At 37.2% G+C, this 23,747-nt stretch overlaps 5 protein-coding genes across 5 annotated transcripts in view; 2 read left to right on the top strand and 3 right to left on the bottom strand.

Annotated features, from left to right (window-relative positions):
* The window catches only part of LOC109840453 (probable transmembrane GTPase FZO-like, chloroplastic), a 9,273-nt gene extending 8,869 nt beyond the window's left edge, over positions 1–404 (bottom strand). The window contains exon 1 of the mRNA XM_020409114.1: positions 4–404. Coding sequence (XP_020264703.1) covers positions 4–398 — 395 coding nt within the window. The 5' untranslated portion in view covers positions 399–404. The remainder of the gene's footprint in view (positions 1–3) is intronic.
* On the bottom strand, positions 1,231–5,411 carry LOC109840452. The gene is made up of 4 exons (XM_020409113.1): positions 5,235–5,411; positions 5,038–5,146; positions 4,891–4,955; positions 1,231–1,913 (listed from the first exon to the last, which is right to left on the bottom strand). The coding sequence occupies exons 1-4, from the start codon at positions 5,355–5,357 to the stop codon at positions 1,809–1,811; spliced, it is 402 nt and encodes a 133-aa protein (XP_020264702.1). The 5' UTR covers positions 5,358–5,411; the 3' UTR covers positions 1,231–1,808.
* Positions 10,855–13,296, top strand: LOC109843871 (lamin-like protein). Its single transcript, XM_020412831.1, has 2 exons — positions 10,855–11,191; positions 13,143–13,296. The coding sequence occupies exons 1-2, from the start codon at positions 10,981–10,983 to the stop codon at positions 13,223–13,225; spliced, it is 294 nt and encodes a 97-aa protein (XP_020268420.1). The 5' UTR covers positions 10,855–10,980; the 3' UTR covers positions 13,226–13,296.
* On the bottom strand, positions 18,536–19,066 carry LOC109843812. The gene has a single exon (XM_020412774.1). The coding sequence runs from the start codon at positions 19,064–19,066 to the stop codon at positions 18,536–18,538; it is 531 nt and encodes a 176-aa protein (XP_020268363.1).
* Positions 20,484–21,827, top strand: LOC109843801 (protein ALP1-like). The gene has a single exon (XM_020412764.1). It carries the CDS (start codon positions 20,484–20,486, stop codon positions 21,825–21,827), a length of 1,344 nt encoding a protein of 447 aa, XP_020268353.1.

Genomic DNA, 23,747 nt, shown 5'->3' with positions numbered 1-23,747 from the left:
CAGCCGCTCTCATCATCGCCTTTGCCGCTCTCAAGGACCACAACCCCAACCCCTTTGGAGACCGCAGAGCTTACCGCCTCAGCAACCGAACCCTGGTCTCTGCTAAGAACCTCTTCAGAGCTCAGTTTGAGAACCACCGTGGGCACTTTTATCTCAGGCCGCTTGAACCCACCAGGGAACAGGGTTCTAAGTTGCTGTTGGCTGCTGTTGTCGTTGGGATTGCTGATGGCATTTATTAGATGGTGGTGGTGGTGGTGGTGGTGGTGGTGGGTTTTTCTTTTGAATCGACGAGGGGAAACGGAAACTGGGTTTTGGGGTTTGTTGTTGGGATCGGGGAGGAGAGGGAGTTTGGGGAGGCGAGAGGCCAATGAAGTGTAGTTGCAGAGAACGGAGACCATGAGAGGCGAGAGGAAAGAGTAGATGAGAGTGGGATGTCGATGATAAGTTGGCTGTTTGTATCTTGAGATGACGGTGATGTACGGGACTTTTCACTCTTCTTTCCTCTCTTTTATTTTATTTTATCAAAATGGGTAAAACTTAAGAGTTTAACTGGATCACTGGTCACTAAATTTATCTCGTAATCACACGAGCTTATGCTTATATTTTAATGCGAATAACACATTGATGCAACTGATATATAAGAACATATTCTTTTCCACACTCCAGCAAAAAGCCACAAAATTGAACTCTCCCTTTCGATGATATAACGAAGGGTGATAGAAAGGCATCAGTAGATTTGAGTTTATTTCATGTATTTTGCCCAGTCATCAGACGCAAGGTTTATCCTCAAATTAGGGCTCGTTTGCTTCCCAAGGTTTATAAAGGAAGAAATAGTAGAAATAACACCTTTTATATTTACTTCATATTTTTTTTAGAGTAGCGGAAATAGCTCTTCTTATTCTTCATACCCTTTTTTCGATGGTAATAAAAAGTTGTTAGGAAGTAACTAATAAAAAAAATATTAATAAGAAAAAATGTTTATTTCCTAGGTGATGCACATTTCACCTATTTCTAGACTACTTCTAAGCCTTGACCAGCCAAAATACATTAAGGAAGTGGTGATGACATGTATGCACCACATCAGTGTTTAAAGAAGTATTGAAAATAGCTCTTTTAGATAATCAAACATGTTTTTTTTTTTTCAAGAATAACATAGTCTCAACTTTTTAGTCCGGCTACTTCATAATTAATAATTACTTCTATGCAAAGGAACATACCCTTATGGTAATATAAAATAAGTGGAAATGAGTACATTAATCCAAGGTTTACAACTTCTGCGTAAAAAAGAACCCAAGGTACATACACGCTAGATCGATCGTCGTAAATGTTTTGACAGCTGTCCCAACAATTGACATTTGCAATTTACAATCCTGAAAATACCATTTACTGCGGAAATTGACTCAACATAAAAACCCTACAAACAATTTTCTACATAGTGGAAAATTGGAGTAATGAATTTCGACTTGAGCACCTTGCCTCTGTATTTCACCTGTACATGCTTATATGAAAGGAAAAGAACCACATGAAGAGGCACAACACATCTGCATAAACTTTTGCAAGACCATACCCAGGAGAAAGAAAAGGGAAAACAAAAAGCTCACTGTCAATAGCTTCAGAGACCATCAACAGAAAATGGCAGTCGCATATTTCAGGTGTGGCTGAGCGCAGCCTGAGACTGAAAACTTTCACAAAATGATATTCCTTGACATCAAAACAGTTGTGGATGCACGGGGGATAAATGTAGGAAGAAGATAGCGAAAAAAAAAGGGTTTAGAATCCAGAACTAATAGACATGAGATACAGAAATGTCATTCAAGAACAGGTAGGTAGAACAACTGATAAGCCTCCATGACTTCAAGATGCCACATTGCCTCTCGGTCAGGGTATGGTGTCAGGTCGACGATCTTGTGAACCTACAATTGACATTATATGACCTGACGTAAATGATCATGGCATGCTTATTTGCCAAAACAAAATGATTGAAGAAGTAATTAGGAACTACAAACGTAAGGATTCAGAGTGTTTATTTGCTTATTTTTAGTGGGGGGAGCATGACTGAAGTAAACACCTAATATACAAGCGGCGCGAAATTTTAAAAAAGGAGAACGCCTTCTAGATTTCTCACAGTGCTAAACAACAGAGTCCTGATAAATTAAAGAAAGAAGGCCATTTCGGTACTGTATGAAATCTAGAACCATAACAACACAAACACATTTTAAGAACATACAACTTTGCCTATCCAAGAGATAGCAAGTTATCATCTGAGACAACTTTGTGTATTAATCCCACAACAACAGCAAACACCCATGTCCGAAGTCATCTCCAACATCATGTTGGTAGCTAAGCCTGTGCTAAAATATTTTATCAGGTATGAGATTCTTACAGTTTTTTTCCTCAGCATGTTTGTGGCTTAAAAGAAGCATTGTTTTATCTCAAACTTTCCACAGGCTGTAGATAGGAGGGTGCAACTTAGGTAATTGCCCATGTCCGAAGTCATCTCCACAACAACATGTCGGTAGCTAAGCCTGTGCTAAAATATTTTATCAGGTATGAGATTCTTACAGTTTTTTCCTCAGCATGTTTGTGGCTTAAAAGAAGCATTGTTTTATCTCAAACTTTCCACAGGCTGTAGATAGGAGGGTGCAACTTAGGTAATTGCCCATGTCCGAAGTCATCTCCACAACAACATGTCGGTAGCTAAGCCTGTGCTAAAATATTTTATCAGGTATGAGATCCCTGTAACGTTAGAATTCTTCATCTCATATACTTTGTTGACTTACTTTGGGGCGTTTTGTCAGAGAAAATTTTCTCAGATTTTCTTTCTTTTATTTAAAAAATTTTATAAAAGTGGAAGGTTTGAAGAAGGAGAATTTTTCTAAAAAGACTCTTTTTAAAAATAATTAGCAAAAACAACACTTTTTGCTAAATAATTAGCAAAATCAACCTCTTTTTGGCCAGCTCATCAAGATTAACCAAAAAGGCTAGCCAAAAAGAGGTCGATTTTGCTAGATTTAATGTTAAAAATACACGAGACTACTAGTCCCGTGTGTTTAGCATCACTAATCACATCTTAAGCCTAGCTGATCAGAAAACACATGAGACTAGTAGTCCCGTGTGTTTTCAACCGCATCTTCCACCCATCCACACCCATCCATTTAGCAGCATCTTCCACTAAAAAATTAAAAACTTTCCAAATCAAGAATCCTCACCACACCCAAAACCCAGACTTCATCTAACCATCCAACACTCAACACGTGTGTAAAAATATTCGGCTCCACAAAATCAACGTGCATGTAAAATACCGGAAGCCTGCTGCTCTGTACATCACGTTATCACTGTCATCGCTCTAACAACATGCAACTATAAATACATGAGACTTTACCTAAAGCTAGGACACAACAATCATTCAGTAACTCAAACCTCACACTACCCACGAAAATGTTTCCCTCCCTCTATCTCCTCCTCACCGGAGCTATCTTCCTCTCTCATCAACACAAGTCTCTGTCGCTCCCCCAGGCCCCACTGGCCTCCTGATAATCGACAAGCTCCACCTCCTCGGTCGCCACCCCAACCGTAGCCTCGCCGCCCTAGCGGCCAAGTACGCCCCATCTTCCACTTCCGAATGAGATCCATCCCCACCATCCTCGTGTCCGACTCCACCACCATCGCCCACTTCCTCAAGTCCCACGACGCCACCTTCGCCAACTGGCCCCCTTCGAGGTCTTCAAGTCCACCGCCTACAGCCTCAAGGGTTTCGCCTTCACCCCCTTACGACGACTACTGGCGTCGCGTCTGCAAGCTCTGCATCACCCACATCCTCAACGGCCCCAAGATCGCCTCCCTACGGACGGTGCGGACAAAGGAGACCGATCGGCTCATCCAGACCCTTGCGACCGCGAGGGAGACGCGGTCGGCAGTGAATTTGCATCATGTGGGATCTGGTGCATGATGTTGTATCGAGAACGATTGTGGGGAGGAGGTACGAGGCTGGGGATGAGGAGAGGGATAAGTTCAAGGCGTGCACTAAGGAGCTTATGGCTTTGCTCAGGTCGTTCAATGTTAATGATTTTCTTCTGCTGCTTAAGCCATTCGACGTGCAAGGGTACAGGAAGAGGATGTATAAGCTACATCTTGAGTTCGATGACGTGCAGGGGTATAGTCAACTATGGGGCCTATGCTCTTCAACACTCTCGACAACCCACGTGATCTCCGCACCATATACACACCTATGTGTTGCGTCCTCCCGCAACGTCACAGGTCCATTCAGAAAACTTATACTGGGCAGAAAACACACGGGACTAGTAGTCTCGTGTGTTTTCTGAGTTGTGCTACTTACTGTCACGCCCCAAAACTATAACGGATATTCATAAATGTAGGTTACGCGACAGCAGCGACCCACGCACAAGACAAAGTCTTATGCACAAGTCCAACCTGGCACTTCATATCACACAGTTTATCTCAAAACATTTATAAACCTACTGATGATAGAAGTTCAAAGCAACTATATGTATGTATATAATCGGTACTTACAAGCCAAAAGTATAGTATTGATATTTAACTTTTCAGTTCATACACATATGCGAGTACATGAGTTTTATTAGTTTACCCTTTTGGTGTATATAGGACTTTTGGAGATAATTAGCGAACGCTAAACACTAAATTTTGCAAAATCAACCTCTTTTTTGTCATCCTTAGCCAGCCTACCAAGGCTGGCAAAAAAAAGATCAATTTTGCTAATTATTTAGCAAAAAGGATATTTTTGCTAATTATTTTTTTAAGAAACGATCTTTTTTGAGAAAAAAAAATCCTTTGAAGAATTCAAATCAGAAGGGCTCGGAAGATGTTATTGACGCATCATGCCTTTTAATGATGTTGATGATCGTGAGATACCTTGATTAGGGCAGGGTCATCGGCCGAAGCGGGAACGTACAATCCAACGACCATCACATACAATCCTAGATGCGTAAGGATATGAGATGAAAAGAAATCAAAATCGCTAGTAATTAAATAAATAAATAAATAGGGGGAAAAAATTACCTTTTTTCCAATTGTGAGGGCTAGACTCGTTGGCGAGAGAGAGCTCAACGACATCGGAGCCGTCGTCAATAAGGAAGCGGCCTTCCTCAGAACCAGAAACAAGAACGCCCTAACTGAACCAAAACTGAAATCAGATAATGACAATAATAATAAAATTCAAAAGAAAAGATGGGAGCTTTAGGGTTCGTTAAGGGGACCTGGATCCAAGCGCGTTGGAAGAGGATGCCGAAGAGAGACATTGAGGGAGGAGTGGAGTTGGTCTTCCGAGCATCCCTGAGTTGACGACACGTCACCTTCAGCGCTGCCAGCTTGTAATCCATTATTATCAGGCCAACAAGAAGCGGGGAGAGGGGGGAGAGGGACAGAGTAGTAGAATTCAGTGTGGGCTGTTGGAACTGACACCTATTTTTTTATACTTATCAGGCTCCCTTGGCCCACTGGCCTTTGCTAAGATAAGAATGATAGACTTGGATCGGCCCACCTCCCTTGCGTGACCGGCAATGTAGGGGGAAAAAATGAATTGGATCATTAGTTATTTTTAAATCCTTTTCCTTCAATTTTGAGCAATAAAGCTTAACTCAATATTTCCCGAACAAAATATCAAATGCAATATAATTAATCAATACACATTGTTCAACATGTAACAATTTTATTTTCATAAGTCATGAAGATATTATGCATAGGAATAAATCGGTTATGTCAAATGATCGAGACTTTTTTTTTAAATCACATCAGTAAATATGTTAATTGGCGGAAAGCATTACGAGTGATTAACAGTTCAATTCATATTAAAGTACATGATCAGTCATCTAAGCCATTAAAGCATAAGTATGAACATTCAATTATGAGATGTTATGGTATTCACCATCCGTCCGAGTATAATTTATTTACCAAGTGTACATCTGTGAGTCCTGCCCCCAATCAACTTGATGGTCAGATATTAGTAAGAATGACCACTCCGTCAGCTCGACCGCTCGGCATCCTATCATGTCGACTCGAAAAGCATAAATTATCGTCCCCTTCTGTCGAAGACGACTCGTTACGAGTCCACTTGACCATTCGCCGAACGACTCGGAAGGCGCTGCTCCTCGATTAGATTAAAATGATAAGTATTTGCCTCGGGTCTCCCCCTTAAGGCCACATGTTAGCACCACAATCAGCTCTTGACAAGTCTCATCGTGGCCTTAACCCTAATAGTCTCCATGACTTGTCACATCGTCTGGGCTCTGCTATGTCGCTAGATCATTCTCCATTCGATGCTGAGACGATCTCTTCAACGCTGAAGTGATCTCTCCACCAGTCGCCAGCTGACAATTGTAAAGGAGGTGCTAATGCAGCCATCGGCCCATACCTCGTCATCGCCAGAATACCCAATCTACCCTTCTCCCACCATATGTATAGAGGTATTATTCGCCTTCTCAAAGGGAGGCTTTTCCAGAACCCTAAGTTCTATTCACACTCAAGTTCATCAACTAACTTGATCATTGGAGGTACAACGGGGGAACCAGTCCTCGTCCTCTCACGAGTTTCTACGTGTGCAGATTTATCAGCTCCCCAATTCAAGAACTAGACATAAAGTCGGAGAAGAAGGTGATCCCATCATCAATCCTCAACAACCTCATCCTGCCCTGAATATATATTGACTATGTGATCACTAGTACATCAACATGAGATAAAGTCAGTGACTAGTGACCTAAATTAGCCCTTAAAATCAGATTTTTTACCCTTTTTGATAATAAAAAAGAGAAGAAATATGAATATCTCATTTACTAATTCTTGATTTTCAAACGGAATTTAACAAAATATATAAAAATAAAAAACTTTGGGGTTTGACTCTTCTGCTTAGAAGCCTAATAGATTAAAGGGCTTTTTGTTTTTAGGTCCATTTGTTTACCTACCTTTATCTTTAAACCCAAAAATTATTAGTTGTATCTTTAAACCCAACTTTTTTTTGTATTTATCTTTAAACTCAATTCCAAAATATAACACTCTCATATGTGAGTCCCCCTATATAAGGAAATTGGGTTTAAAGATAAATGCAAAAAGAAAGTTGGGTTTAAAGATAAAACTAATAATACTTGGGTTTAAAGATAAATCTAGGTAAACAAATGGACCTAAAAACAAAAAGTCCTAGATTTAAAATGCACCTATTAGGTTCCAGTCGAGACTCAGGGCCCGTTTGGTTGGTTTCCTAAAAATCAAGAAAAGGAAATCGGTACAAGGAAATCAATAAAAAAATATTTTTACCCATTTTCATCCTTAAAACTCACCCACAACATCTAATAAAATATTATTTTTATCTTCCAACTCATCTCATTTCATCTCCTTTCTTACATTTAAAAATAAACCAAACACAAGAAATGTGTCACATCATCCAACTCATCACAACTCATCTTATCCCATTTTTAAAAATCACACACATCATCCAATAATATTGTGACAACTCATCTCATCTCATTAAACATTCCTTTCCATCCATTTCCTCAAAAAAAAACAAGAAATTGGTTTCCTTAAGTACGTGTCACATCATCCAATAATATACCTCCAACTCATCTCATCTCATCTATTTTCCTATTTTTAAAAACGAACCAAACACAAACAACTTCAAAACATCATCCAATAATATACCTCCAATTCATTTCCTTATTTTTTTAACCAACCAAACAACCTCAAAACATTTTTTTTTAAAAATCACTCACATCATCCAATAATAAGTTGACAACTCATCTCATCTTATCTCCTATTCTACAATTTCTTTCTTTTTTAAACCAACCAAACAACCTCAAAACAAATATTATAGGAAATAGGTTTCCTATTCTTTGATTTCCCAAAAAAAAATGGCCAAACGAACAGCCCCTCACTAGCTAGTTTAAAGCAGAAAAGTCAAGGAGATAGAATTTTCATTATTAGGGCCAACATATAACCTAGATATCAAATTGGTGGGATTTTTTCTTTTCTTTTTTTTTTGTTGGGGGTTTGGGTTGCCACCGTGCACGAGCTGGTCCAGTCCAAACCATAACAAAGTTTTGACTTTTCTGCTTTGAACTAACTAGTTAGTCTCGATTGAAACTTATTTAAAAGAAAATAGATATATGCTGTCTACATGAATTAGTATCACCTTCTGAGCTTGGATATCTTAATTGACATAGTAATTATCATTTGCCATCGAATAGTATGATTTCATTGTAATTATTTTTAAGCATAACCAATCTAAAAGGATAAAATATCTTATGAGCTCATCTTAAATGTCATATCATAGTTATCATTTTCCTTAGTATAGTATGGTTTCATTGTAATTATTTTTATGCATAACCGATTTCAAAAGGATAAAATATCATCACTTAGCCTTACGAATGTACATTTAATTTAATTAATTTAATTGGAGTTCCATAGATCTATTTTTTTAAAAAATTAAGGGTGTAAAAAAAAAGTTTCCCTTAATCAGAGCTACAGATTAGTCTGCGTAAAAATAGTTTGACAGTATAAAATATGGATATTCTTTTGGAAGCGATTACATGCTAACTGTTATGCTTAAAATCAATTGTTAACATTTGGCACATCAAAGATGTTAAGATTTGTCCTCAATCGTTATATAAATGGTTAATTTCACAAACCCCCCTGAACTTTAGGTGCTATTGCATATAACCTCTCTGAACCTTGTTTATCTCACTTAACTCTCCTGAACTATGGAGTGTATCACAAAACCTTCCTAAACTTTACTTTATCTCACATATAGCCCCATGTCTGTAATTTGTAAACAACTAAAATTTTCTTGAGAGAAAAACCTCAAATTTTTGGGAAGGGGGTATCTCGCATGTAAACAACACGTGACAAAATCTAAGATTTTTTCAATCAAAAATATTTTAATTATTTGTAAATTACATGAAGGAGAGTTATATGAGACAAGATAAAGTATAGCGGGATATTACGACACATCCCATAGTTCGGAGGTTATGTGAGATAAATAAAGTTTAAAAATTAACCCTTTAATAATAGTTTCAAACAGAAAAAATAAAAGAAAAATTCCTCAAGGACCCAAAATATGGGACTAATAGAGGGGACAAGTGAGGTGTCTCCCTCCTATTGGATAATGAGTTGGTCATCATTAATGATGGCCAACTCATTATCCAATAGAAGGGAGACACCTCACTTGTCCCCTTCATTGGTCCCATATTTTGGGTCCCTGTAGCAAAGCTCAAAATAAAAATAAAATAAAAACAGGAGAGAGAAAGAAAGGGAGACCAGGGAGAGAGAGAGAGAGAGAGAGAGATTCTTTACTTGAATGTGCGTAAAATCATAATAATCGTAACCGTAATCTCACTCAACAAAAGCCAAAAAGAGGTTTAGTCCGAGATTTTTCTCTAGTCGAGACAGTCGTTGTATCAAACACTGAAGTTGCGGCCGCTAATGAAAGACACGGTCGCCACGGCCCGCTGCTTGAGGGTCACGTGGACGGTAGTAAAGGAGGAACTTCGGTGTTGTGCGTTTCACAGCAACAGCCAATCGCGCGCTTGAACAGCTTATCATACAGCTATGATCACGAGGAGCTGCATGTGCACCGCCGACACACAATATGTGGTTTTAGGATGGCCGCCATCATGTCACTTTCAGTCCACAGCTCTCAACCCTTTTTCCATCCATGCCCTTCAATCTACTATCTCTGCCCTTTACTTCAAAAATAAGTCTAAATTGCACTAAAACACCTTATATTTCGCTCATTTGGTATTTACATACTCTCAAATAATTTTCGAAGAAATTCAGAATATGTTTAGATTAGAATATAGGTATGATTAATAGTAAATTTAACAAATATCAGTGACTAAAAAGCTATAAAATTAACAGCACATTTAACAAATATTAATGTGTAAATGTTATATAGGAACTTCCCTGTGAAATTTTTTACGTTTACATAATAGATGGTGCTAAAATGCTAACAAAACTCATAGTATATAAAAATCATCTGAAAAATAACTAAGAGTATATATATATATATATATATATATATATGCTAAATGAGTGAAACATAAGATTTTTTTAGTGCAGCTTAGCCTTACAAAAATATCAACTACGTACCATGTTATTTTTGGCCTACGTCCGAATACCCATTACAAAACTATCAGTCCCGAGCGGGGATTTTATAAGGGAAATAATTAAATTTGGGAAAGCAAGGGGTAAATTCCAGTCTTAATCTAAGATGGCCTTAGTTTGAACGTCTGATTCAACTGATTGAATCAATCAAAAAAATTTATGGTTAAGCTCAGTTTTGAATATATGTTGATTTGGTTTGAAAATTTTCAATCTAAACCGACCATTCTTTTTCATTCGGGAAGCTCTTCCGCATTAATTGTTTGATGCACATGAATGTAGTCAAATGAGAATGAAATGAATGTAGGAATGGAATGAAATTGATGTGGGAATGAAATGTTAATTTTCATTCTCGTGTTTGAGTGCGATTAGAGAATTAAATGAGAACATCTTTAAGAAGAGTATATCCGAAATTTAGTTTGTTAATTATTTTTGTTCTCACTTAAGTGAAAATACCAATTCATTAGTAACAACAACTCCCACATTAAATGGGAATTGACGAAAAATATGAATGACATTTCTAGTGTCTAAGAATACATTATATTTGATAAATATAAATAAAAATTTTGAATTACGTTTCATTCTCACCCGTTCTTTTTCTTTTTCGTTTGGTCCATGACTTATAATCATGCCTTTTTAGGCAGTGGCATGGCCTGTAGTTATGAACATAAATCAGGGCTTACTTATATTACGGAAAACAAAAGATATTCCCTCACCACCTCTCTACTAGTTAGCATAATTTCTCTCGCCTTTTTTTTTTCTTCTTCTTCTTCTTCCTCCCTCCTCTCTTCTCTTCTTCCCTGAGACTCTGAGAGCGAGGACACCATCTCTTTTCCTCAGATCATATCGCAATTAGCAATGGAACATAAAAACTCTATCAATATTCCCTTCTTCTTGCTATTGTTCTCATCCCTTCTCTTGGCGTTCTTCTTCGATTCTCGAAGCGTGGAGGGGTACAAGAACTACACGGTCGGCGGCTCTCTGGGTTGGTTTGACAGCGTCAAAGCTCCCAAGATCGACTACAAAAAGTGGGCTGCTGCCAAAGACTTCGCCCTCGGTGATTTCCTCAGTAAGTCGATGCTCGATGATCACTTAATTGCTCTAATTAACTCCATCTTCGATCGTGTATATATATATAGAGCTTAATTAATTGTTAACTTGTTAATGTTTGTCCTTAGAATATATTAATGGGAAATTATAATTATCAGAATTAAAACAGAAACTCCCCGCTATATATAAATTAATTATGATTTTGCTCAATTCCATCCATGGGAGATTAATTTAGTTAATTGAATTCCATGCATGACTACTAGTGTACTGATCAAATTACGTTCCGGTTTGAGCCACTGTTAATCAAGTACAGGCTAACAAATTAAATGCATTTTGATCATCTCCTTAATTAACTTGGAGGCTGAGATGGATCGAAATTGCTGTCTTGATTGTTAGAATGAAACAACCAGCGTTAATATTTCTTTTTTTTATCACTTAACAAAAGAAAACTATATATTATAATTATCAATTAATTAACCACGGGTAATTAGATCTTGATGCTCCGTTACCCGGACCCCTGTTTGTACTTGATGTTTTAATTTGTCTCCTCTGATATATATAAAAGAGGACAATTAATCAACAGCTTTATGTATATTTTATGTTCTCAGTAGGTCAGATCGAAGTGGTGGCAGAGCTAATTAACAACCCAACAGAAAATACCATCTATGATTGAATTGAATTAATGTATATACATCATGATTGCATGATTAAGTAATCAGACCGTTCCTGGTGATCGAGAAGTATATATACCTCGAATACGTACGGAATGAACAAAAAAAAAATTATGTTGATTAACTACCAACATCGGAGGAGTGTTAAGTTAAATTCTCTCCGTGGAAGTGTATAGATTACGTACCTAATTAATTAAATCACGTACGCCTAATACTATATTTTTAGTAGTGTTATCATGTGGTGTGCCTCAAGTGTTGTTGATTGATTCCTAGGGTTGTGCTAATAATTGCGGCAGGCTGGAGACCACATGCACGATACACAGCACCATGCGTGTATAAGAGGTAGGGTTGCTAACCATCGTTTTCATTTTCTTCTTTACTTTAGGAAAGAAAGCGTAATTAAATTGAGTCACAATATACTTGGAAGTGAAGGCCGAACATTCTTGGCGAAGGCTCATTTTACTTTTGCCAACTCCAAGCCCAACCCATTTGCTTCTTGGGCCTTGATTACACCTACATGCAGTCCGTTTGTAATAAAGTAAATGGGTGCGTCCTGGCCTTTAATTAATGAAGTGGTCCAGCTGGTACAATAACAAACAACTACTACGACCTTCACCTACATACGTCTCTTTTACATTTCACAAATACCTTCGTTCACCTGCAGGAACGTTCAAAAACATAGTCAATATGCTTATTATTCTCAAACACTAAAAATGATCAAAAACTTATATAACGGGTTAGTAATTTAGTCTTTCGGATTATCTAATGGGCTAACTATGTTAATCCTCCTCCTTAATCTCTCTTCGTTAACCCTTTACCAACCGAGGCCTTAGGTTTTTTTCAAAAGGATAACTCTTTAGTGGTAAATTGCCTCATTTTCACTTTAACTTCGGTAGCATTTATCACTCATTCGACTATTCTACCGCTCATGTATTCACATTTTGAGAAGGGTCGGTTTTGTGTTGGTAAATGCTAAATGAATTGAGGGGAGATAATTACTAACGAAAGATTAGAGGATTATATGAAATTTACCCTTTCATTAATAAAAGATATTAAAGGTTCCTCCTCACTAAACCAAAATCTTTAAAATTATGGTGATAATTAGGGTTAGTAATTTTTTTTTCCGATATAAAACAATTACAACCAAAATTAAGTTATTTTCTTAACATAGTATCAAAACTATTCAGGTTCAAAACCCGTTGACCATGAAGTTTATACTCTAACGAGGATTAAAATTTTGAATCCTACAATTTTCCTAATGTGATGAGAATACTGATGTTATGTATGTTCCTTCTATAGTTTTCAACACGGACAAGAACCACTCGGTAGTCCAGACCTACAATGAGACCACCTACGAACACTGCGACTACAACGACGCCTGAAGACGACGGACACCGTCGATTGGTCCGCAGGTGAGCCGACGTTCGCAACTCGGGCCGTGACGATCGCAGTGTCCCCTTGGTGAGACGAAGGCTAAACTTACTTCTTCTCCAGCAAACTACGAAGGGCGAGCAATGCGAGCACGGGCAGCAACTTTTCATGATCAGGCGTCAGCAGCGGCCAAGGCTTGGCCTCGCGAGTCTCAGGGCTTCCGTTCCGCGGCATCACCGGCTGCCCAATGCGGCCTGATTATGTTCAATTTCCGGTAGCCAGACACGGTGGTTCCGTTCTAATTTTGATCATCCCAAGGGAAGCGGTTGGCTGATGCGTCGATGATAGGTGATTGTGAAGCGCCTAAGTCGGAGGGTGGGTATGAATGAGGGAATTAGGTTTGGGTTTTGGGTTGGCGGGTTTTTCCTTGTGTTTGATTGTGGTGGTTTGCTTTTTGAATGGTTTTGTATAAGATTATATAATATATATATATATATATATCTATATATATAGAGGGAATATGGCGTGTACTTGCGGCCAAGGATGCGCTTTGGTATGATGTTGGACAGCATCTTTTGTCCATACATTCACAGCCTTGGAGTTGGCTGAGGGCTGCCTATCTTCAAGGTGCTTGATGTATGGACAAGATGTGTCTCACATCACTACCAAGGATCCTTGGTACCAAGTATACCCCATTTTTTCATGAAATAAAAATTATATATATATATATATATATATATATATATATATATATATACTATATAATTAATATATATATATATACCTTATATATATATATATATATATATTAGGTCATTTGTTTATTTACTAGATAAATAATGGATCCATGTGATATAGTTAAGAGTGTGAGAATGGATGCATGTAAACTAGAAGATATTTGGGCTTTGAAGTTAATAAGATGGATATGTTTTGGTTATGGTCGTTTGGTCGAGAATTTTGGAATTTGGAACTCACGCCAAAATCAAAAATCAGCGGAATGTGAATATTTCAATTTTGAGCTTGATGGATTCGGATCCTCCCCAGTGGCGTAGCCAGGAATTTTTTTTGCCCTGGGCGAAAAAATAATCCTGGCTGGCGATAAATCCCAAGGCGCAAACATCGGCGAAGGAGATGACTCGTCCTCCTGCTCCTCCGTCGTCGGAGTCGGCATAAAACCTAGCTTTAAGCGGAGTGCGGTAAAAGACTGTTGTAGGAACTCAAAGGGATTGTGTCGAGTAAGAGGAAGTAGAGGAGGCCGATGTTGACAGTTGTGTCGAGCACCGTCAGGCTATACTTTTTATTTGTGTTACTATTGTTTAATCTTTTACAAATAAAACGACACTTTTATATGTGTCATAAATTAAATGCGGACACATACAGCTTTTGTTGTAGTGCTCATAGCTTCTTTCCATTGTCCTCGAGTAGAATGACCAAAGATAATACAAGTATAGGTATTGCAAAAAGTAAATCTTAGATAGCATTATACATCGGCCCTTGTTTGCATAGAGCGCCATGTTGTAAGTGAATGCGTCAGGCTCAACATCCCATTGTATTTTCATCTTCTTCTCTCTCTCTCTCTCTCTCTCTCTCTCTCTCTCTATATATATTTAGCGGAGAGACTATTATGTTATCACAATCATTGACTCTCCCATTGATAGTTGAGATTTTTCTTTCGGTGCAAATTAGGGATAATTATAATTATTTAGGTCCCGTTTGGCAAATGGTTAATGAAGAGGGGTTAAGGAGAAGGATTAATGTACTTAGCCCATTTGATAATCCGAAGAACTAAATTATTAACCGGTTAAATAAGTTTTATTTTAGCCCTTATGATCAGTTTTAGTGTTTGGGAATAACAATGATTTTGACTATTTTCTTTATAATTAGAAGGGTTAACTCTTATTCCATCTAAATAGGAGTATTAGTAAACCTCTCATTTTGAGGGGTTAACTCATTTTAATCCTTCTAGAGGGGTTAACTTAAATTTTCTATATTTTTTTTTGTTTGGCAAATTATGGAGGATTAACTCACTTTAACCATTATATAGATTTTTTTTGTTTGCAGGGTTAAGAATGAGTTAAGTCTCCTTAACCCCTCACTTAACCCTTTGTCAAACGGTATCTTAGGGCGTATGTTAAAAACAATGAATTTTACATACGAACCACACTTACTTTTAGTAAAATTAATGAATACTACTTATCAAATTTTTTATGAAAACCACTCTTTTTTACTTGAATGTTGTGGCGAATTCTGTTGATATTTTTTTACTCGACCAGTTATTCGACGCCTTGCAAGGTCGACTCGAAATGCGTTACTTTTCGGCCAAGTTAAAGGACGACTTCAACCCCAAAGCTCTCCCACTGATAGCACGTCAGCATCACATTTAATGCTTGCCAGACACCATTATTTCTCTAGCCCCGATAGCCTTCATGACTTATCGGACCACGTGGGCACTATCATGCCCCTGATCACTTCACATTTAATGCTTAGGTGATATCTCCTCCACTCGCCGATCGGCACGTGTAAAGTAAGTGCTCACACAGCCGCCAGCCCATACTTAGTTACCGTCATCATGTGCTCGGTCGAAGTGGCCGTTCTATCCCTTATACCACAAGTATAAATAGATGTATTATTCTCAATAAGGGAATACTTTTTTGGATATTTTTCAAGCTCTTTGTAGCTATTTTAATGTTATCTTAAGCAATTCCACTACACTAAAGAACTTAGCAAGTTCTTAATTTTCTCACTCAAGTTCATCAGCTGGCTTAATCGTCGGAGGTACAACGGGGGAACTAGTACTCGTCATCTCACGAACCGTTATTTGTGCAGGCTTCAGTTACTCAACTCAAAACCATATATTCGGATAAGTGAGCGGCCCATCATCAACCTCATCCCATATATATATTGACTGTGTGATTATTTACCAACAACACTATCCTAAAAGACTCTACGATTGAGGAAAATTATCCCAAGAGACTCTGTGAATGAGGAAATAATTCGATTATATTTAAGATCAAACTGGGTAGGTACCCTCGTTGAACATATTTCAAGTTTTATTACCAAGATACCACAACGTCTAATATCTCTCAAATTGGAAAGAAGTTCGTGACTGAGCGTCATGAGCCAAACTTCAGTCAATTTTTGCCGGGTGTCTAAGATGGATGATTTTTGTCGGCATTTATGGAAGTTTTCTTTGTAAAACGACCAAGAACTGGGCCTCAGTAAGTCCCAATTCTAGCTTTGGCCCATGTCTAGAGCATTGAAAGGCAGACATGCTCACAGCTCTAATAAATGATTATAATCTCAATCAAGAAGGCAATGGGAGTCGTCCTTTACGGTTAGTGTTAGAGAGAGAGAGAGAGAGAGAGTCTATTGAGAGGGTGCACCAACTTAACCCCAACAAGGTCGTTCGTGCCTATTGTTCGGGTCGGATATGGAATATTGGGCCCCGATCCTCTGGCCTAGCGGGTCGCGTTGTCCCAAAAATTTTAAGAATGAGAGGATGAATTGATGAATAAAAAAGAAAGGGGGAGAGAGAGATCTCCTTCATTGATTACCCACAAGTGACGAAGTGATTCCCTAAAATTCTGCCTTCGATCACCCCCCTCTGTTTTTCTTCTTTTTCTCCTGCAGAGAATAATGCCGTTCCATAATGGCTTCGACGAATAAAGTGGTCCTTTACTTGTATTAATTAAATAGTTAAATACCCTTTGTACAACGGCGCTTGGCTGCTGCCGCTTCTTAAATAAATATTAACCTATGGGACAGGTTAAATTCCAAACCAAATAGTGTATTATTATTATTACTCCCTCCATCTCTCGCTCTCTCTCTCTCTTTTTTTTTATTTTTTTATTTGTTCGCTTTATAGTACACTCTCCTTATTATCTGTTGGGGAAAAAAAAAAAAGGAAAAGAGGGCAGAAGAGTGGCGTTGGCATGCGTAGGCTGGTGCTTGCATTTGGTCTGCAATTGCTATACTGTACCGCACCACTCAACTCAGCCTAATAATAAGAATACGATTCTTAGCTTTGCTCATTTATATATTTTACTTTTTATATTATTTACCTATATATATATAAACAAATTTACTCTCACCACGACAATCTCCTTGATTCTTGCGCGAGCAACTCATCGGTTTATAGCTAGGAGAACGTCCTTTCTTGTAGGGTTGTCACTCAGCATTTACTCCCATGACCGCCTTTTTTTTTAACAGCTCGACACATATATATTAAACTCTGCCAAACATTAACCCCCTTTTACTTTTGCTTTTTTACCCTTGTTTTATCACACATAGCATTTATTTTACTTTTATTATTCATGAATAAATAAATAGATAATATTATAACATTATTATATATGAGGAAGAGGCTCGTACGCCTCTTTATAATTCATGATAATGAAATCTGAATTTCGATATATAAACCATTGAATCAGGATTGGTAGAAGGAGCATAATATTTCTTAATGAATTTTAATCTTCTGATACATCCTGTAAGATTTTAGTATGCGCATAGGTAGCCACAGCCTGGGAAAGAATATCAACTTCATGGGATTACTTACTGACTTGTCTTATAAATTCTAACGCACGATGGTTGTTGATGTCAGTTGACTCAGTTTGGTTTTAAGATAACCTGTACGTGTAACATAGAAAGAGCATCTGATTGATGACGACGGGCAGTCCCCTAGCGCCTCTCTGATGTCTAAGACCATCTCCAACGCGACGCTATTTTGCCGCAAAAAACGGATTTGCCGCTGCTCCGGAGCTCCAACGCGGCGCCATCTCCAACGCGACGCTATTTTGCCGCAAAAAACGGATTTGCCGCTGCTCCGGAGCTCCAACGCGGCGCCAATTCTCGCTGCATTTTAGCGGGGATGAACAGCGCGACGTTATATTTGGCGTCGCACTGTTCATCTCCGCATTACTGTTTCTTTTTTTTTTAAAATTTTTTTTAAATTTTACCTCATATTTTTGTGTATTTACAACTTGACCCCAATTATTTTATTACATGTATAAAACAACCCTAATAATATTTAAATTTTATAATTTTACCCCAATTGTATAATTTAGACAAAATAAATTATTTTTAAAAAAAAATAATGCTAAAATTAAAAAGACATTATTATTAATTATACTATTAAAATCTAGACATTATAAGTAAAGTCCCATGAATTATAAAGAGCAATCATAATACATAATTCAAATATAAATTACATATCTGGAATACATAACATATAAAAACTGACACACATAATATAAAACTTCATTAAAATAAAACATAAAATACAAACTAAACATGGAACATTACATAAGATGGTCAAGCAACTCTCAATAATCTGGTAGATCGGGGCCAGAGTGTCCAATATCATTGAAATAATTGCCAAAATTAGAAGCAGACCCTTGTTCTTGTTGATTTCTTTTTTGTATTATTTTAATCTGTTGAGCTCGAACGTACTCATGCACGTTTGGATCAGCAATGGAATTCAAATCTTTCATTATAATTTTCCATTCATCTCTATCTTTTTTCATGGCTATCTTTTCTCGTTCGATATCAAACGCTACTTGCCTGTCCAAGCTCGCCTTGTCTAACCTGTCTATAAGTCGATTGTTGGAGGTCTCGATGGAGTCCACTACACTTGACTCATGATCATCATTTTTCCTTTTCAATTTAGCTTTTTTTACCCCAATAGGTCGTTCAGATGGAGTAAATGATGACAGTCCAGGAGATGTTGATATAGGAGATTCCGGAGTGGGATTATCTGATTGTGACGAGTCGAAGTTCACACTTTGGGATTGTCTTCGACCAACTTGTCTTGCTGTGGGGACATCATCTTTGAATTTTTCAAAATTTTTAACCATATTCTAGACATGATCAAATTTGAAGCCTTTTTTGTACTTTGGTTCTTGCATAAATAACATCTTTGCTCGAACTAACTGCAAATTATAGTGAACATCAAGTTATGTATTTCAACAATAATAATAAAATTCAGACGATAATTAATAGAATACTTACAATATCTTCATCTGAAGCACCACTTGGATTCAGATTCTCTACTTGTCTCAAGCACGCATTCAATTTCCTTACTTCATTACTTATGATTTCCATTCGAGAACTAATTGATCGGCTCGTACGCATCTCAAAATGTTGATCTCGAAGTTCATTGTATTTGTCCTCCACACGAGACCAAAATGCATCTCGAGACTGGTTTCTACCGATAATAGGGTCTTGAGAAATATCCAAGAATACTTGACAAAGGAGCACATCTTCAGTAACCGTGTATCCAGTTGATCGAACAGATATTTTTTTATAAAAAGCGGTAGGTTTGGAGATCAGAAATACTTTGAATAAATACTTCGAATTGGGTGGTTTGAAGTAGAATTCGTGAATGTTATTTATAGCCAATCCAAATTTGTTTTTTATGTTTGAATTTGAATTTGAATTTGAATTTGTCGGTGGTCTTGAATTTGAATTTGAATTTGAATTTGAATTTGAATTTGAATTTGAATTTGAATTTGAATTTGAATTTGAATTTGAATTTGAATTTGAATTTGAATTTGAATTTGAATTTGAATTTGAATTTGAATTTGAATTTGAATTTGAATTTGAATTTCCAACGTTGTCGGTGGGAATCAAAATTTGAAATCAGGTCAGCTTTACACATTATCCAACGTTGTCGGTGGGAATCAAAATTTGAAATCAGGTCAGCTTTACAGAATTTGTCGGTGGTCAACATTTAAAATAATATCATTTTGTACAAACTGATCAGCTTTACACATTATCCAACGTTGTCGGTGGGAATCAAAATTTGAAATCAGGTCAGCTTTACACATTATCCAACGTTGTCGGTGGGAATCAAAATTTGAAATCAGGTCAGCTTTACACATTATCCAACGTTGTCGGTGGGAATCAAAATTTGAAATCAGGTCAGCTTTACACATTATCCAACGTTGTCGGTGGGAATCAAAATTTAAAATTAGGTCAGCTTTACACATTATCCAACGTTGTCGGTGGGAATCAATTTTTGAAATCAGGTCAGCTTTACACATTGTCCAACGTATACAGCTAAGCAAATTTGAATTTTGTGACAAATTGATAACAGCTGGAAAGCATTTCCTAAAAGCAGCTCAACTTTACACATTGTTCAATGTATACAGCTAAGCAAAGTTTTATAAATAGCATACTAGATTAGGTACATCCACACAACTACTCGTTGTTGTGTTAAAATTATTATTCTCCATTTCTGCATACTTCAGTCATTCTTTTCTTACTTCAAAAATGAATTTCGATGTTGGAGGTCCATCATACTTATCATCATCTTCATCTTCGGATGATGATAATTTTCTGTCCAATATCATTGCAGAGATTGATGAAACCGAAGAAGTAATTTGTGAGTACATCGACAACAACATGATCCTCGTTAACAATTTACGTCAACAAAACTACCAACCGATCCATGGTGGCTCGATTCCCGGTCATGCAGTGATCAACCGCGATCAAGAAAATGCGCATCAGAATTTGGTCATAGATTACTTTGCCGATAATCCACGTTTTGGAGAAGATATGTTTCGTCGTCGATATCGGATGTCAAGAAGTTTGTTCCTTCGTATTGTTGATGCAGTGAAAGATCATGACTATTACTTCCAACAACGAAGTGATGGACTTGGTAGAATGGGATTATCACCGTTACAGAAAGTAACAGCTGTTTTTCGCATGTTGGCATACGGTTTACCAGCTGATGCTACAGACGAATACGTTAAAATAGGTGAGTCAACAGCAATTGAAAGTATGAAAAAATTTTGTCGTGCTATGGTGAAAATATTCGCAGAGCGGTATCTACGAACACCTAACGCTAATGATATTGCTAGGCTATTCTATATTGGTAAAAAACGGGGTTTTCCAGGAATGTTAGGAAGTCTTGACTGTATGCATTGGAAATGGAAAAATTGTCCAACAGCATGGTCTGGACAATACACAGGACGTAGTGGGTCACCAACAATTATCCTTGAAGCTGTGGCAGATTATGATCTTTGGATATGGCACGCATATTTTGGTATGCCAGGTACCAATAATGATATCAATGTGCTGGAGTCATCTAATCTTTTCTCTAACCTAGCTCAAGGTATTGCTCCTCCCGCTCACTATGTTATTCAAGGAAAAGAGTATAATATGGGTTATTATTTAGCTGATGGTATATATCCAAAATGGGCTACTATTGTACAAACAATCCAACAGCCACAAGGTAGGAAGAAAAAATATTTTGCCATGAAACAGGAAGCATGTAGAAAAGATGTAGAACGTGCGTTCGGAGTTCTCCAATCACGATTTGCAATCGTGGCAGGATCAGCACGTTTTTGGAAAAAACATGTATTACATGACATAATGACTGCATGCATTATTATGCACAATATGATAATCGAGGATGAACGTGATCTTTATGCACCAATTCAAGAAGTGAGGGAAGCACCAACACCAGAAGTTGATATGGTAGCAGATGAAACTACAAGATTTACTCAATTTATTACACGTTACGGAAAAATCAAGGATAAAGATGCCCATATTGCGCTTCGTAATGCATTGATAGATCATCTATGGGAGGAATACACTAATTCAGATAGTTAAGTGCATACTAAATTTGTAATTTTTACATTGTTGTTAATGTTTAATTATTTCCTTGTATTTTATTTCCTGTTGTGTTCTTGAATGTAATATTTTGGCAATATCAATAATAAAAATATAATATTTTAGCAATCAAGTTATTTTAATTAATAAAATAATATTTTATTGTTTTATTAGTTTAATTTTTAAATAATAAATTATTTTGTTTGGAAAATATGTGAAAAAATAAAATTTGATATGTGGGGTTAATTGTTGAAATAGTTAAAAATATAGGGAATAAAAAATAATCATATAAAAGTAGATAAAAAGAAAGATACTGAGAATATTCCTTTTTGGTGCAAAAAATGGTGCAATGGGTTGGAGATGAATTACTGTTAGATGTGACTTTTGCACCATTTTGGTGCAAAATTTGCACCATTTTGAGGCAAAGGGTTGGAGATGCCCTAAGTAAGACTCTTGGTGATAAAGTCAAAGCAGTAAATATGTAGCTTAATTATGACTTAGGGTAGAATTCACAACAACTTGAAGGTCGGCGATGCCGAGCTTAGCAAATAATAGGTTGTCCTTTTACCTGAGATAGGTCATCATATTTATATGGATCTGTTTAGGCAAATCTGGTGTTACATGTGTCACCATCCTATAAGCCAAGCTAGTTACGGTAATTACTTGGTGGGCAAGTAATAGCACGTGTCATGACCTCATTAGCGGAGGAAGGTTCCTCGGATGTGTGTTTAGATCAAAGGAGTTATGGAAGTTGACAATCAGAGTGATTAGTTATCGATTGATATCTACTAACGTGATATGATACGTTTCAAATCAATCATCTCCAAGCAAGTAACGAACCATAAGATTAGACCGGGCTAGAGCAAGGTATAATATCCGAACAAATGTTAGTTCAGTCACATTAGACATTGGCTACCTATCCGGGCTTGTTGGTCGGACTTAGGAGTCGTGACCTAAGTTAGGTAATAATGAAAGCAGTCATCCATACTTTAGCAAATTAAGTTGATTGCCTTTGGACCGAGTCATATTCTGATGTGGCACGTTCTGCCTAGTCCAATTATAAAACTAGAGTTACATGCATAACAATGGTGATTACATATTTGGGATTTTTCATAGAAACAACCTTAAAAATAGGGTGCTCATTGTATTGAAACCATATTTGATTTTTAATTTATACATAAGCAATTATTATTATTATTATTTTGCAACTAAACACATGAGCTCACTTTAAAGTCAAGTTTTTCGGTTTTGTTGTAATATTTAGTCGTCAAGTATCAAATATATTAGAGAGACAATACTTAAAAAAACTAATATAACAAGGCTGCACATGTGTTTAATTGCAATAAAAAAATACTTTTAAATTATTCATGTATAAATTTAAAATAAAAAATAATTTATCTAGAGAGGACCTATTTTAAACGTGGTTTCTATGAAAAAGATTTGTGTGTGTTTGTTTGTGTTTCTTGTTAGGGTTGGGCATGCGCCGGGTCGACCAGCGGGCTGACAAGATCCAGCTCGCCATGGGTCTGTAGTGGGCCGGGCCCAACTCGACCCATGATATACCTGGGTCACGGGCATCATGACCGGGTCCAGCCCTAGACCTCGGGTTAGAGAAATAGGCCTGACTCAGCTCACCCCCAACCAGGCCCAGCCTGACCTAGTCCAGCCCAACTAAGCCCATAATATTTTTTTGGGATTGTCTAGCTGTTCTTTTAGCCCTATGAGGCTGTAGCTAGCTGCCAACAAAACCAAAATGCCATAGATCTTTGGCTAGTAGATCTTTTGGCCCATTGAAAAATAAATCAACGATCTTTAAAGCTCGCTCATGTCTACTTGAAAAGATTAAAAAATTTAATAAAACTTTAAAAAGAGGTTAATACAGTTTAAATTACTAACAAATAAATTGGAAATAATTTTATA

The sequence above is a fragment of the Asparagus officinalis genome, chromosome 5 (genome assembly GCF_001876935.1).
Source record: "Asparagus officinalis chromosome 5, Aspof.V1, whole genome shotgun sequence".
NCBI lineage: Eukaryota > Viridiplantae > Streptophyta > Magnoliopsida > Asparagales > Asparagaceae > Asparagus > Asparagus officinalis.
Note: the sequence above shows the minus strand (reverse complement) of the source record. Positions and strands in the feature narration are given on the sequence as shown.